The sequence below is a fragment of the Peromyscus californicus genome, unplaced genomic scaffold (assembly GCF_007827085.1).
Source record: "Peromyscus californicus insignis strain IS unplaced genomic scaffold, ASM782708v3 Scaffold_3__1_contigs__length_106647218, whole genome shotgun sequence".
NCBI classification, from domain to species: Eukaryota; Metazoa; Chordata; class Mammalia; order Rodentia; family Cricetidae; genus Peromyscus; species Peromyscus californicus.
The window spans coordinates 60,842,581-60,859,516 of record NW_026294551.1 but is presented as its reverse complement, the minus strand read 5'-3'; the positions used below and the strand labels follow the sequence as shown (position 1 = coordinate 60,859,516).

Genomic DNA, 16,936 nt, shown 5'->3' with positions numbered 1-16,936 from the left:
CCATCTAGCACTAAGCACTCCACAGTTTCTTATTCTCTACACATTGACCAGTTGAAGGTCTTTGTGTTTATTGCCATCACTGCAAAGGGAAGCTTCTCTGATGAGGGTTGAGAGATGCTCTGATCTGTGGGTATAGCAATATGCCATTAGGAGTTGTTTTAATACTAGGTCCATTTGGCAGAGTAATAGAATAGGGTTCTCCAAGGCCTGTGACTTACCCAACCTCAGGTTCTTAGTCCCTTAAACAATGTTAGATATGGCTTCGATCTCATGGTGTAGGCTTTAGAGCTAATCAGAAAATCATTGGTCACTCCTATAACATCTCCGCCACTATTGCACCAGCAGGTGGATTTTGTCAGGCCGGTCACTCACTGTAGCTTGTGGGGTTCACAACTGGATGAGAATGATGGTGGTTTTTCTCCTTTGAAATCATGCCTAGCCCCTTCCAGTTGAGTACTAACTTGATTTCTCCACGTTCTATGACTCCAGTATGTGGTGTCTTCAGCAAAAGTGTTTAATGTCAAGTTCTGGAATATAACCAAGGGCGTTGGCAAAGCCTATAATGAATGCTTTGGGATCTATGTGACCCCATTGCCGGGCAATATTTAAACTATACCACATTTGCCTCTTTCTCTCTGAGGATAAATCCTCAGTGGAATAAGAGCTCTATCCTAAGAAGCTCTCTAAAAAAATAACAAAAATGAAAAGAAAAAAATAACAACAATAAAACAAAACAATGTCTGAACCGTGAAGCTACAATTTTATACAAGCTATGACTTAGTGTATGAATGGCTTTGGCCTTTTTTATTTAATTTTATTTTATGTGCGTTGATATTTTGCCTGCATGTTTGTCTGTGTGAGGGTGTGAGTTAGTTATGAGCTGCCACGTAGGTGCTGGGAATTGAACCTGGGTCCTCTGTAAGAGCAGCCAGTGCTCTTAACCACTGAGCCATCTCTCCAGCCCCTGGTCTTTTTATTTTAAATGACCACACAGATTAGAAGTGCAGGCAGATTGAGGTTTTTCCTTTGAATCTGATGCTCAGGAGAAATGCCTTATTACAGAGGAATCATTTCCACACTCATAGAGCAAGTTTGCCCACAGTAAATGAACAGCAAAGGATGAGGGCAGTCAGGATCTAATAGAGCAAAAGGGAAAGAACTTATCCAAGAGATTGGCAGAGAAAGACTCAGGACACACTCAGCCTGGCTTTTATCGTTTTAGACTGTGCTCCTGTGATGTCTCACTCTTTAACCTCTGAGTCCATTGGGTTAGGATCCCAGACTTCAAACCCTTGTCTCCATTACTGTTATTATAATTATGGGTATGCCACTATAGGTGTGTGGAGGTCAGAGGACAACTTTCAGGAATTGTTTCTCTCCTTCCACTGTGTGGTTCCTGGGGATTGAACTTAGGTGGTCAGGTTTGACTGCAAATGCCTTTGCCCACTGTACCAACTCCTCGGCCTGTGGACATCTTTAATATCTTTAATTTTTTTTTTTTTTTTTTTTTTTTTTTTTTTTTTTTTTTTTTTTTTTTTGGTTTTTCAAGACAAGGTTTCTCTGTGTAGCTTTGCGCCTTTCCTGGATCTCGCTATGTAGACCAGGCTGGCCTTTGAATCTATTTTTTTGGGGGGGGAGGGGGGTCTTTAAATTTTTAAATCTTTGGGAAGATAACCTTGCTTATCACTGTGTGCCAAGCAGCCACCCCGACTCACTGACAGTCCTGCAGGAGGAGCCTCTTTCCCTTCCAGAGGAATGATTCTTGCTTGTTCTCTGTGTTATCAGGGAGACTGTTGAGCCTGAGGCTTCTCTTGCCCTTAAGAAGCTTCTCTAGTTAAGGAAGGGAATATAGAACAGAAGCAATTGTAGCTTGGGCTCCATGGTCATGTTTTGTCTGGTCTGCATGTTGTTGGGTTATATGTAGTTATGATGATGGTGATGGTAATAATGGTGATGGTGGTGGTGGTGGTGGTGGTAATGGTAATAATGGTAGTGATGGTGGTACTGATGGTGATGGTAATGATAGTGGTGGTAGTGGTGGTGATGATGGTGGTGGTGATGGTGGTGATGATGATGGTGGTGGTAGTGGTGGTGATGGTGGTGGTGGTGGTAGTGGTGGTGGTGGTGGTGGTGGTGGTGATGATGATGGTGGTGGTGGTGGTGGTGGTGGTAGTGGTAGTGGTGATGGTAGTGGTGGTGGTGGTGGTGATGGTGATGATGATTGTGATGATTGCTCTTCCTTGGCCAATAAGTCTGGGAAATGCTGGATGTACAAAGCTCATCTGGGGAGTAATTTGAAACAAGATTTATATCAGGCTTTAATGGCTTCCCCAGGGGTTAAGCAAGAATTCCCCATGGTCTCATCTTCCCTACACATATTCCTGTAAATGGATGTGGACCACAACAGGCCATTCCTGCTACCAAAGTTAACCACACTTCAAAAAATCCAGTTCATTATGTTGCCTTACCCAAATGTAAAGATAGACACCTGTAGCACACTGTCTGGATCCTGTCCTTGACAGTGCAGTGTGGGTTAACACTGGCACACCATCTGGCCTGTGTCCTTGACAGTGCAGTGTGGGTTAACACTGGCACACTGTCTGGCCCATGTCCTTGACAGTGCAGTGTGGGTTAGCACTGGCACACTGTCCGGATCCTGTCCTTGACAGTGCAGTGTGGGTTAACACTGGCACACTGTCTGCCTCGTGTCCTTGACAGTGCAGTGTGGGTTAACACTGGCACACTGTCTGGCCCATGTCCTTGACAGTGCAGTGTGGGTTAGCACTGGCACACTGTCTGGATCCTGTCCTTGACAGTGCAGTATGGGTTAACACTGGCACACTGTCTGCCTCGTGTCCTTGACAGTGAAGTGTGGGTTAACACTGGCACACTGTCTGGCCCATGTCCTTGACAGTGCAGTGTGGGTTAGCACTGGCACACTGTCTGACCCGTGTCCTTGACAGTGCAGTGTGGGTTAACACTGGCACACTGTCTGGCTTGTGTCCTTGACAGTGCAGTGTGGGTTAGCACTGACACACTGTCTGGCTTGTGTCCTTGACAGTGCAGTGTGGGTTAGCACTGACACACTGTCTGGCCCGTGTCCTTGACAGTGCAGTGTGGGTTAGCACTGGCACACTGTCTGGATCCTGTCCTTGACAGTGCAGTGTGGGTTAACACTGGCACACTGTCTGGCTTGTGTCCTTGACAGTGCAGTGTGGGTTAGCAGTGGCACACTGTCTGGCTTGTGTCCTTGACAGTGCAGTGTGGGTTAGCACTGACACACTGTCTGGCCCGTGTCCTTGACAGTGCAGTGTGGGTTAGCACTGGCACACTGTCTGGATCCTGTCCTTGACAGTGCAGTGTGGGTTAACACTGCCACACTGTCTGGCCCGTGTCCTTGAGTGCAGTGTGGGTTAACACTGGCACATCGTCTGACCGTGTCCTTGACAGTGCAGTGTGGGTTAACACTGGCACACTGTCTGCCTCGTGGCCTTGACAGTGCAGTGTGGGTTAACACTGGCACACCGTCTGGCTGTGTCCTTGACAGTGCTGTGTGGGTTAACACTGACACACTGTCTGGCCCGTGTCCTTGAGTGCAGTGTGGGTTAACACTGGCACACTGTCTGGCCTATGTCCTTGACAGTGCAGTGTGGGTTAACACTGGCACATCGTCTGGCCCGTGTCCTTGAGTGCAGTGTGAGTTAACACTGGCACACTGTCTGCCTTGTGGCCTTGACAGTGCAGTGTGGGTTAACACTGGCTTTTCTCTCTCCACAGAACATTGATATCACCAATTTCAGCAGCAGCTGGAGTGACGGGCTGGCCCTCTGTGCTCTGCTCCATGCCTACCTGCCTGCCCACATCCCATACCAGGAGCTGAACAGTCAGGAGAAAGTAAGTCGCTGCCTGTGCCACCCACTTCTCCTCTGGGAGAGCCAGCAGAACTTCTGAGGCAGTGTATGTATAACTGGGAGGGTAGGTGTGGTGGCTTGAAAGAAAATGGCCCCCAAACATTAGGAGGTGTGAATGTGTTGGAGTAGATATGGCTTTGTTGGAGGAAGTGTGTCACTGTGGGATGGGCTTTGAGATTGCCTATGCTCAAGCTGTACTCAGTATAGTACAGATCACTTCCTCTTGCCTGTGGACCAAGATGTCGGACTCTCAGCTCCTTCTCCAACATCATGTCTGCCTTCATGCCACCATGTCCCACCATGATGATAATGGACTAAACCTCTGAAGTGTAAGCCAGCCTCAATTAAATGTTTTCCTTTAGCTGGGTATGATGGCACATGCCCTTAATCCCATCATTTGGGAGGTAGAGGCAGGTGAATCTCTGTGAGTTCAAGACCAACCTGGTCTACAATGAGAGTTCCAGGACAGCCAGAGCTACACAGAGAAACACTGTCTTGAAAAATACAAAAAGGTTTCCTTTATAAGACTTACTGTGATCATAGTATCTTCACAGCAATAGGACATCAACTGAGACAGTGGGGGAGGCTTAATAGAGCTAAAGTGGGCATCAGGAAGGGCACAGGGGACAGAATGTGACTGCAGTGTGGGGTCTTATCCTCAGCAAATGTTCCAGCCACCCTTCTCAATGCATTTGTTACCAAGAAAAACAGTGAATCCCAGTTTGCTGTGGTTGCTGATAATATCCTATCACCTGCTTTCTACAGAAAACGCTGGTTTAGCTGTGACCTTCATTTTTCAGTCTCTTCCAGTGCCGAGAGTGGAGCTAGGAGGGGTAGTGGAATTCCCTTCTCTTAAAGGAGGGCCATCTTTTTTCTATTAAGCTGGCTGGACTAGACTCACTCACATTCCAGAGAGTCATTTACTTTATGAGAAGTCCACCAATGTAAATGTTAATCTCACCTAACTATGTAGACCAGGCTGGCCTCGAACTCACAGAGATCTACCTGCCTCTGCCTCCCGAGTGCTGGGCCAAAGGCGTGCACCACCATGTCTCACCTAATCTCATCCTTTAAATGCCTGCCTAGAGGGCTGGCAAGATGGCTCAGCGGGTAAAGACACTTGCTCCCAAGCTTGACAACCTGGGTTTAGTAACCAGGACCCCAGTGGTGGAAGGAGAGAAGCAACTCCCACAAGTGTCCTCTAATCTCTACACGTGAGTACTCGCACATACATGCACTCTCTAAATAGATAAATACATGTAAAGGAAACATTTGAAAGAAAGAAATAATGTTTGGCTAAATATTTGGATACCAGACATAGCCAAGTTAGCACACACACAAAAAAATAATAATAACCATCCCAGAGTATCTTACAGGACTGGCGGTGTGGCTAATGGCAGAGCATTAATCCAGCGTGTGTAAAAGCCCGGATTTAATCTCTAGCATTGAAACGTGATTTTTTTCAAAGCATTTCCATGTGGAGTGCTTTATAAAGTGTGAAACAAGCTGAGTAAGATCATGTAATGGTTAGGAGAAAAATACACAGTGTATCACGTTAAGGCTGAGATGTCTAAAATGATTCAAGTGTTACGTTAGGCAGGCAAACAGCAAAGCTGGAGTTCAGATGGGAAATCAGAGCAAAATGAATGGATGTGGGAGGAATCCATGAAGATTTGTGTTATACGGTGGAACTTCCTGAGATGGAGCAGTGTTCTGAATTTGCCCTGTAATGTTGGAAGGGTAGATATAGATGGCGTATGAAGCTGTGAAATTGGAGGTTCGCCAGTCCCCCTGGTCTTAAGAGGGACTTAAGCAACTCTCATAACTATAGCAAAATACCTGAGACTATGTATGTTGTTAAGAAAAGAGATTCATTTAGAGCTTTGAAAGCTGAAAATCCAAAATCGAGGCAGTCTCATGAGGCTCTCCTGGTGCATTACAGCAGTGAGACCATGTGTGGAAGAGGGATGCGGGGTGAGGCAGGAAGCCAGAGAGATTCAGATGCCAGCTTTGCTCTTTTAAAATAATTTGCTCTCCCAGGAAGTAATCAGCATCCCATGAGAACTGCATTGATCTCTTCAGAGTAAGATTTCCAGGCACCTGCTTTGCTTCTGCATCCCAAAGGTTCCATTACTTAACACATATGCTGCTGGCCGAGCTTTCAGCACCTGAACTTTCTGGGACACACTCAAGCCCTGCCCACAGCACAGTAGAAGCACAGAGCGGACCCAGCAGAGGGAACTAGAGGGGAGCAGAGTGGGGACCATCAGCCATCACAGAGCCAAGGGCACAGCAGGGCTTCTGATTGTGACCCAGGACCCATTCCTTCCCCACTCCCTTCCTTTCTGGTGTGATGTTACAAAAATAATTATGTAAATAATGAGCATAACAAATTCCAAAGTAATCAGCAGATCTTCCTAAAATGGCCATACACATTCTAAAACCTGAGTCTGCCTGAAAGTGATGTGTTTGTCTGTAGTCAACAGGCCTGGCTTCTCTGTCCTCCAGTCAAGTCAGATCTGTTGGAAAATAATGGGCCTGCGAGTGCTTGCTCTCACACTTTGTATCATGAGCATTGCTTCCTGGTGACCAAAACCCCTTGTCCCACTCTGGACCCCTGAGACTCCCACACCAGGCACCCTGCCAGCTGCCCAGTGGCCCTCTGCAGATGTGCAAATGTGCATCAGGGTAGGCTGGCAGCAGTATTCTTGTTTCTGTTATCCTTACAGGACAGGGGCCCCTATTTCCCACACCTCTGGTTGATTTCTTTTTGGGGGTCTTTGCTGATGTCATCAAGAAGCGCCAGTGGTGAAGGACCACTATAAGGAGTCAGCATCACGTACCAGGAGTGTCATGTCCCGATCTGTTTGACTTCACAGCTCCCCTGTCAACACCAGTTGAGTTTGAGTTCTAGCACCTAGGACTCTCAGTTACCCCTGGCCCACTACTCCCTGAAGGAATATCTACAGCTCAGGTTGTCATGAGTAGGCATGAGGGTGCACTGAGAGAGGCCAGGTCCATCCGTTACAGAGGAGGATTGTCAAGATGGTGTGTCCGTAGAAGCCCACTGATGCAGCATCAGTTGAGGGTAATTTCCCTGAGGTGACAGCACCACTGGGCAGGTTGTCCCTGAGGGACATGTGTGAGGTTGGGCCCCAAAGGGAGCACAACTGCTACAGACCCTTTTGGTTGAGTTAGCATGGTTAAGACTCTGCCCTGTGGTCTTATGTACTCAGTATGAGTGGGTTGTTGTTGGTTGGTTGTACTTTGTGGAATACACAACTATCCAAAAGGGCACTAAGGGAAATATAGCATTTGTAAAAATCTGTTAAAATTGAAATATAAAAATTATATGATAAAGGATCTGGGCTTAGTGGTAGAGCCTGTGCTTAGCATAGATGAGGGCCTGGATTTTATGCCCAGCACCGAAGAAAATTAGTTCAGAATTAAAAATAAGAACTGGACACAGTGGTGCATGCCTATGAACTCAGCACTTGGGAGGCAGGAGCAAGAAGATCAGGAGTTCGGTGCTGTCCTTAGCTACACAGTAAGGTCAAGGCCAGCCTGGGCTACACGAGACTGTCTCAAATAAACAAGAACATCTTGTATGGTATTGAAGGGATATGCAATCACAGGGTGTACATTACAGTAGCTAGGAGGTTTAGGTGAGTGAGGTATTTTGTTTTCATTAGAAATACAGTCTTCAGATGTCGGCCTATGAAGCTCTTCCGTGGAGGCAAGAGTCAGGTTATAGAGTAGAGACTGATTATGTTGGTACCTGAAACTGAATATGAATGTGAGTCAGATCTTTTCTCCCACTTACTTGCAGAAAGATGCTACACCAGTACGGTCCTACGAGCCAAGCTGGGGACCAAGTTCTGCATCAGATAGGAACTAGTAGGTCCAGGCTCACACACAGGGCAGACACTGAAGAATGGCCTCTCACTGTCCCAACCTGTATGACAGAGCCTCCACTGAGGCAGAGCTCACAGCCTGAAGACCTTGGCTCTCCTCCCCAGCCTCTTCATTGGGCATGCCCTCTTCTGTTCTCTAGCCTCAGCATAGCAAAAAATCATTTTTATAAACAAAAAAAAAATCACCTCTATCATGTTCCATGTTATGCTGTTTCAGAGCTCTTTGAGGCAGTTTTCCAGTACAGACTGTTTATTCTGTGTTCAATTTCTTAGAAAATATACTTTCATTTGAATCCTACAAGAGGGTCTTAGCAGAATTCTAATTAAAATATTTGGTTTAGAAATGCCTTCTCCTTAGACTTTATTAGTAACCCAATAATACAAACTAAAACAAAAAAATACAGTGTTTAGCTTGACACATTTGGCAGGTAAGGATACAGAAGGAAAAAAAGAGCATGATTATTGGAGCTGAAAATGGTGTGCCTTTTTAGGAACCAGTTTGGCATTACAATCTCATGAGCCATAAAAACTGTTTGTGTCTCAGCTTCCTGAGCAATGTAACCTAAAAACTGGCCTAACGAAAGGGACTCTAAAATAAGAACAAAGGTTCCATCAGCACCAAAATGGGGATTGCTCCACTTGCGTGGACTGGAAGGACCCATTTGCTCACTTCTGCTCAGCAAATAGAGCAGCATCACAGAAGCAAGGGAGAGGCTTCCACTTCTTGTCCATCAGTCTCCCTAAGTGTCAAAGAAGAAGGATGGCGGACTGGGCGGTATCACCAGAGATCAGCCCCTTCCCAAGGTGACACCACAGGCTGGAAGAAAGCATGCAGAGACCTGTCTGCTTTTCCTCTGACAGCGTCGATACATCAGCAAGATGACTCCAATGTCAAGCCGAACTGTTTGGTCCAGGGCCAGATGTTCAGACGGGGCAGAGTGAAGACCATGGGAAAATGGAAAAATAGAAAATATAAAAGGACTTGAACTCCTGGATCCCAGTGATCCTCTTCCCTTAGCCTCTTACATAGCTGGGGCCATAAATGCATGTCCAGCTTATGTATAAAATTTAAATATGACTGTGGTAAAGTGCTTGCCTAGCATACATAAGGCCTGGGTTCAGTCCCCAGTACTGGGGAAGAAAACAAAAAAAAAAAAGCCTATATGTATCAAATTACAAAATTATACATAGGACATAAAGTGTGAACATGCTTCTCACTGGTACTTAAAACATCTAGTTAAATTTCTAAAACTTAATGACTTTCATATGAACTATTGAGGCAGGATGACATGACAAGTAATTGAGATTATCTGTACAAAGAGATGTCAGAATAGCCAAGGAGAATCTGGGAACAAAGCCCAAACATAGGGCTCAGTGACTCCGGGGAATGGTGCTATTCATGTTCTAAGGGAGAATTATTTTCATCCTAGAATTCCCTGTCCAAGAATTCTCTTAACCAAGCATGATGGTAGAAAGAGGATTTTTCTGTATGAATGCATCTGGACAATGTTTCTTCTCTATAGCCTTTCTCAAGAATGTACTTCAAAGAGATGGGGTATAGTCCTAGAATTGATAAGAAGTTCTGGTGGTAGAAAGATTTCAGTAATGACTAAGAGCTTCAGAGTTTGAAAAGGAGAAGGTGAGAAGGGACACAAGGATACCCTGTCCAAATGTGAGGCGGACGCTCCACGTGAGGACAGAAAAGCGGCAGGCTACAAGGAGTTAGGGGTTTCACACAAGCAGCAGAGTGAATGCAACAAAAACAAAAACCAGATGATGAGGGACAGTTCTGTCAGTGAGAGCAGTCAGGAGCCAGCACAAACTAGGGAAAAACAAACCTCAGAAGAAAGATTGGGACTAAATCTCAACAAGGTGTCCGCTGACCTCCACAGACTCAACATGGTGTGAGTACACTCACACAGAAGTAAATTTTAAAAAGAAATAGTGGTGTAAGAAGATTACAGTCACCAAGAGATCACTAGAAGAAATAAAGACAAACTAGAAATCCTAGTCTTGAGAACTAGGATTGGGGAGGAAACAGTTTCTCATTTGGTTATATGTAACAACCTTCAGGTATGACTTTGATTGTTTGATTAGGACTAGGTCTCACTAAGTAGCCCTGGCTGGCCTCAAACTCCTAATCCTCCAGCCTCAGTCAGAAGTGCATCAATGCCATACCCAGTTTGATTATGATTTGTGACATAGTCCTGCTTGCTCTGCAGCTTACATCTCTCCTGACTCTGCCCTTCCTCTTCCCAAAATTCTCTTAGTCTGGCTCTTGAGCTCAATCTCTTCCTGCCCTGCTATCACCCAGTCAGCTTTTTATTAACAATGACATAATCTATAACATTTCCCCCTTTTTGTCAAATTAAAAAGGAAGGTTTTAACCTTAGAATAATAAAATTATATATAACAAAAACACTTATTAAGTAAGAATTACAGTAACAATATCCAACCCATTACTATTTGACAAAATTAGAGAAAATACTCTATTACCTGTCCTATCTTGGTGAGTCTAAAGTTTTATATCTAATTTATCTTTATCATAACTAAGAAAATCTCTAGCTATAACTATCTAGTCTTCAACTCTGTCAAAGACCCCAGAAGAGTAAAATGTTACCTAATGACAGGGACATCAGGCTGCCTGGACAGTCACCCAAAGTTCCTCTGTAATGTTGGGGCATCCAACTCTGGCCTATAGGCCTAGCATATCTGACAGGTTTTTCTGTGAAGCAGGGAATTCTGAAGGACTGTCCCATCTTGTCTTGGCAAAGTTCAATTGTCACCTTTCTTGCATCCTGCTGGTCAGTTTGGACAGTAACTGTCAGCAATTGAGGCAAAGGCAGTTTCTTTGCCCACATGGCTAGCTTTTGCCATAAAGAAAACAAACTCCATATGGAGTTTTTTTGATGCCCATCATTCTCTTTGAACTAATTGGTGCTACCAGGAGCTGATGTGTCTCACTGTCAAGAAAAGTCTAAGTTCTTAAAACATTTAAATGCCATATTCTGAAGGTCTTTGAAGTGGTTGAAGATTGCCTATCTATCTGAAATATATCTCTGTATGACCTTGAAAACATACATAACATGAATATAAGTGTGCTATTATAGATGACTATTAATCTATATTTCTTAATTATATATTACATTTTTAAATGAACTATATAAACATAATACCCTAAACAAGAGTGGAAATATGCATACAGTATAACAAAATTAACTTAAATTTGTATCAGTAAACCAGAATCCATACTAATATAAAAATATTTAAGATTAATAGTTATTTCTTAGATTAAAGTAGATTCAATAATCTGCCCTTTTATCTTATCATTTCTATATCATATCTCCCTTTCTTCTTTTAGAAAGAGATCTCTGAATTTAACTCTTTTGTTTAGCCTCTTTTTGACTATGACCAATAACAATTTGTAACCAACCTCCCTAAATGATGGCAAATATCCATATTCCATTTTTGGGAAATGTGGGTCTAGTTTTCTAGACTACTTCCTGTTGATTGAGGGTGCTGGTAATCTTTGGGGGACCCTGAGAAAATTAGGATTATAGTTAAGTCCTGACTGGAGTATTCTGTGAGGCTGGATCATCTCAGCTAGCAACCTTGAAGCTGTTGTGGATGTAGAACTCGAAGAAACTACAACAGAGGTGCTCTGAAACATTGAATCATGTAGGCCATTCATTCCCATCAGAGATTTTTCAGGGGGTCTTCCTTAATCAAACCTGATTTTTCTTAAACCCAGAATGAATCCAGAGCCTGTCATTTCCTGTGGAAACAAAAGCATAACCTCTCCCCCAAATTGACATATCTTTTGACTTAAAATTTGAAGTCAAGATAATTTTTTGTTTGTTTGTTTTGTTTTTCGAGACAGGGTTTCTCTGTGTGGCTTTGCGCCTTTCCTGGATCTTGCTCTCTAGACCAGGCTGGCCTCGAACTCACAAAGATCCACCTGCCTCTGCCTCCCGAGTGCTGGGATTAAAGGCGTGTGCCACCACCGCCCGGCAAGATAATTTTAAAATATATAGGTTGGTTTAATATAGCAATTTTCATAATCCAAAATCTTTTAGCAGCCAAAAATTTTAAATACAACACAATAATATACATAATGCAGACTCTCTGTGTATTTTCCATGTTTTTGTGGCTTATTATATTTTTTATTACTCTATTTCTTTTTTAAGGACTTTCTTTGTGCTTTTTCTTTTCTCTCCCAAGCCTTCATATATTTTTAAACACACTGTAACCCATTTTTTGTCTGTATGAGCAAAAACCCTAAATCTGCCACATGCAGGTCCATTGAATAAACATTCAAAGGGAACTTAAGAATGAATCTATAGGGTTGTAGAGATGGCTCAGTGGTTAAGAGCACTGGCTGCTCTTCCAGAAGACCCTGGATTCAATTCCCAGCACTTACTTGGTAGCTCACAACTGTCTATAACTCCAGTTCCAGAGGATCCAACACCCTACACAGACATACATACAGGCAAAACACCAATGCATGTGAATAAAAAATAATAATAAAATTTAAAAATAAATGAATCTAGCCTCTAAGGACTGAAGAGCTTTCCCTTCGCCCCAGGCATTTTTATTTTTCTCCATATTTACATTTTAGCCAGTTGATTTTCAATGTTCAAAACAACCTGAAAGAAGCTTCCAAAAATACAATGCCAAGTGCAAATTTCTCTATTCATCAGGTACCACAGTTTTCCAGGTTCCCAAACAAAGTTTTGCATAGACTTTGTATCCTTGGGAAACTCTCAGACAAGATTCACATAGGGCTACAAGAGAAACAAAGGGTAGCTGCTGAACAAAAGATGAATTAGGGCTAGGTGCTACTCTCTGGAGCCAGCCCAGGAGTAGCCCAGCAGGAATGCTGCTACAGATCCCCCTTTCCTTCATACAAAAATTAATTATCTTGAAGGTTATGCAGCTTCACAGCATACACAGCCTTTTTTTCTATCTATCTGTCTTAGAATATTACGTAAGTAGACCAACATACAAGAGCAACATCTGCTACGGTAAGAAATCTATTAAAGCGATTCATAGGATTGAATGAGGCATTGGTATCTGCTAGACTTTCTATAACGTCCATTCCTGTCATATCAGATAATTTTTTTTGCAAAAGTTTCTTTAATTTCTGTAAATCATAAACTATTTGAGAAGAATTAGGGTAACCCATTAAATGCATCTTAACCTTATCCCAATCATACTTGCTATCATTAAATCTTAAGGGTGTGATACAATAAGAAGAGACATTCCAATAACATTGTAATTTTATCTGCTCCTTCAAATTTTCTAACTGATCCCCTAACAGCTTACCCTAACTCTGCTAATTCATTTACTATCTTATTATCAATCTTATTTAGTTCAGTCCAAAGTTCTTCTAAATGCCTATGCCAGTCTCTAACAAATTCAGCAGTTTGGATTTCTTTATGAAGTGCTACTCCAGCTGTTGCTGTTGTAACTGTCAATGCAGTGATTCCCAGAATTACTGCAACAATCAGTCCAGCCATTCGACATGTTCTTTTTAATATTCTTTCCCAGAAATTTTGTACCAGGATCATCACAGGAGAGTCTTGCCATGGCCTTGACAATTTCACTAGTACCCAGATTGCTGGCCTTGTTCTAAGAATATATAAACTTTCAAAGGTCAAATTTAAAAACATACTTGAATTAACACAGGTATGAAGGGTACAGCATTCACAAGTGATGCTGTAATGAATATGGTGCCATTGTACAGACCCTTTTAGTAGCAAGGAAGGTAATGGTACACATGCCATAAAAGAATGGCTTTGATTTAGTCTAAAAGACAGAGCGTATTTATCATCCTTAATGTTTAATTTTCCTTCCCTCGCCTTAAGAGGGTAGAAGGCACTTTCCAATTTCCACACGTGAGTCTGAATTGAATTGCCAAATTGCAGGAGAGGACTTGCCATTCCAACTCCATGCTACCAAATAGGTTCATTAACAGAAGCACTGATTTCCATAGTTCCATTCAAATTATACCATTTCCATCTTAACTTGAGTGAGAATATTTTCCTTGAGAGGAGCCATAAGGACTCCAGTCAGTGATGTCTCCTTGGGAGATATTAGTTAGCACTCAAGGCCTCAGACTCTTACACTGTTGCCAAAGCACCCAGTCAGATTCCTTGTTGTTAACCCTCATCTCACAGAACAGTAGATTTATGGAACTAGTAGCATTAATCTCTGTCCTTTAAAACCAGATGCATGAAGCATATAAAACTTATGACAATAATCTTAGGTAGTATTGACTATGGATAGCCATACTTGAGAGGTTATATTTAGGCATTGAATTCCATTTCCCAATCAAATAGGAATTCCTTGTTCTCTAACAGCGAAATTGTCAAATCACTTTACCCTCCTCCATTGGCTGAGCAGGACCTCAGTTGTCAAGGACCAGGTAGCCAAGAAGATTCATTAACCACTACAGGGATATCCATATCTTCCCAACTTACTGCTAAGTTAATTGGAGGATTGGGGATAAAAGCCCAATAATTACGATCCATCCCTTTTAGCTGCACCATTACCACAGAAAGTATGACAAGAAATAAGTTTGTAGCATTTAAAGGCTTGTGAGTCATGCGAAATATCATCTCCCCTTTGTCACACAAACTCTCAAGCTGTCCCCAGGTTAGGGGCTTAGTTGTCTGCTCCAAAGGAATCCAGTGTCTTGACTTTGGCAGAGGCATCTCTCCATCTACAGCATCTTGGAGATGTCTCTTACTCATGCCGGATTTTTATCACTTTTGATGGTATCCACAATTTGTTATCTCCTGTAGAGACAGAAGCATAACCTTGACCCTAATTTAGCACTTTCCTGTAGCCGGAAGGTTTCTCTGGTCCCGCCTAGGCCCCAGGTCCTGCAGCCACTCATTCAATAATCATTCAGAGGCTTAATATTATTTATAAACTGTATGGCCTATGGCAGGCTTCTTGCTAGCTAGCTCTTTCATCTTAAATTAGCCCATTTCTATTGGTCAGTGTTTTGCCACAGAGCCGTGGCATTGCCGGTCTGCTGGCATCCTACTTCTCCTTGGGCGGCGGCTAGGCATCTCCTCCTACTCCCTTTTCTCCTTTCACTCTCTCTCCCGGATTTTCCCACCTGTCTCCATCCTGCCCTGCCATAGGCCAGTGCAGCTTTATTTATCAACCAACCAGAGCAACACATATTCACAGCGTACAGAAAGACATCCCACAGGACTGACCCTGGACTATTTTGATGTTAAAAGATTTATAATACATGGCCTTACTCAGTTTAGCAGTTTTCCACAATCCAGTTAAGAGTATTTTTTATAAAATCTTAAAAAGAGGATCCTTTTTTATAGATCCCAAGTAACAAGTTAATGCAACTTGCCGATTATTAACAGTGTGGATCAAACAATTTGCCTGTATTTTATTTAGTGGAAAAATAATTTCATAAGCTCTCCATCAGCAAGAGATCACTTTCCGTGAGTTTTCATCTTAGTAGCCATATTATCTATTAACCTAACAACCCGTTCTGTTTCAGGTGTTACATTTTTATAGAATTTAACCAAGAATTTCTAGAAAGTAACTTAAAGAGCAGAGCCAAATTCTCAGTAATGATAAACAGACAAGAGCATACCCAATGTATAGTTGAAAATTATGAATCGTGTTCCTTTAGTTTATCTATCATGGAAATCAAACATTCATCCAAACATTTATTAGACAATCAAAAGACGAGAACATCTGTTATACAATGAATGATTAATACCTCTGGAAATTCAAACAGCATCGACTTAGCATTTCATGTCTTAACCGCAACCATTCTTCACCAGAAGTTGGGCCTTTTTAAACTTCCTCTTTCTCCCATGAAGGGACTACTAATAATGAGTTATTCCCACCATTAGGGAAAAACAAAACATTTCCCATGGAAGGATCTTTAATATTTAGTTGTTCCCGCTCTGAGGGAAAAATAGAAAACATTGGAACTAAAGTTAAGCGAACAGACAACCCAATTCCAAGCTCTGGGCTTGCTGGCTTGTTCAGGCTGCAGCAGTGAGGCCCACCTGTCGATTCTCTGTAATTCAGATGCTGCCGCTCTGTGCTGGCAGTCAGATCTGTGAAAGAGCTCAGAGTTTTAGCTATCTTCAATTTCTTATATTGGAAAGAGCCTTTTCTTCCTCTATTTCTACTGGAAAGAGGCTTTTTTCTTTCCTTTATTTTTCTTTCACGGGGCCTTTTAATCTTTAGGACTAGTTTCAATATTTTTCCCCTTTTTACCCAGAAAATCTTTTTTTTTCTTGAGTAAACATTTCTCCCTTTTCCTTCGAGAAATTTCCTTTTATTTCCTTTCGTTCCCTCTGTGTACTATTGAGAAGATTTCCTTTTTTATTTTCTCTGCTTTCCCTTTTCTTTACTGGGAAGTTTCCTTTTTTTATTTTTTGCCTCGGGAGCTCTTGTATTTAATGTGCAGTTAACCTTTCAGCCTTTCTTCTAAATCTGTTTCATCTGAAGGAGGAGGAGGAGAGTCATCTCCAGTGTCCTGGCTTTCCTCAGTTTTATTGCCCTCTGAAACAGCCTTCCTATTGATCTGTGAAGGAACATTCTCCTCTGCTGACTGACAATTTCTAGCCTGAGTGTCTTCCCTTTTATTTTCCTGTTCTACTTAAGATACAGCTTTCAGCGATTCCTCACGCTGCAACAGCATTTGATATTAAATTACGTAAAGACCAAATTCTTAACGGTATGGGCTCTCCTTTCTGATGAGCTCCCCGCAAAGCTCTCAACACTTGCTTCCATACCTTCGGTTTCAATTGAACATGAGGAGTTGCCTGAAACCAATGGCAATGCCGTTTAATTAATACAAAAGCTCTGTAAGCTGTTTTTCCTTCACATCCACTCTGTTTACTTTTAACAGGCATTTTAATAACTGCATACACCATTGCTCCTGAGACAGGAAGTTTCCCATGACCCTGCCAATCCTGGAGTCCCCTTACCCTGAGGGCACTTCCTTCCAGTTCTTAAGATGGCTAGCTCCTCTGTCCTTCTTCAGCGGATCCTTTGTCCTTCTTCAAGCTTGGGGTTCAATGTTGGCAGCACGGGTGTGTGAGTTCACTCGGGTCC

At 42.6% G+C, this 16,936-nt stretch overlaps 1 protein-coding gene across 7 annotated transcripts in view; it reads left to right on the top strand.

Annotated features, from left to right (window-relative positions):
- Positions 1-16,936, top strand: part of Specc1 (sperm antigen with calponin homology and coiled-coil domains 1) — a 281,079-nt gene that overhangs the window by 249,145 nt on the left and 14,998 nt on the right. For all 7 annotated transcript variants that reach the window (XM_052757169.1, XM_052757163.1, XM_052757167.1 and 4 more), the window contains one exon: positions 3,778-3,894. In XM_052757169.1, the coding sequence (XP_052613129.1) occupies positions 3,778-3,894 (117 nt within the window). The remainder of the gene's footprint in view (positions 1-3,777; positions 3,895-16,936) is intronic.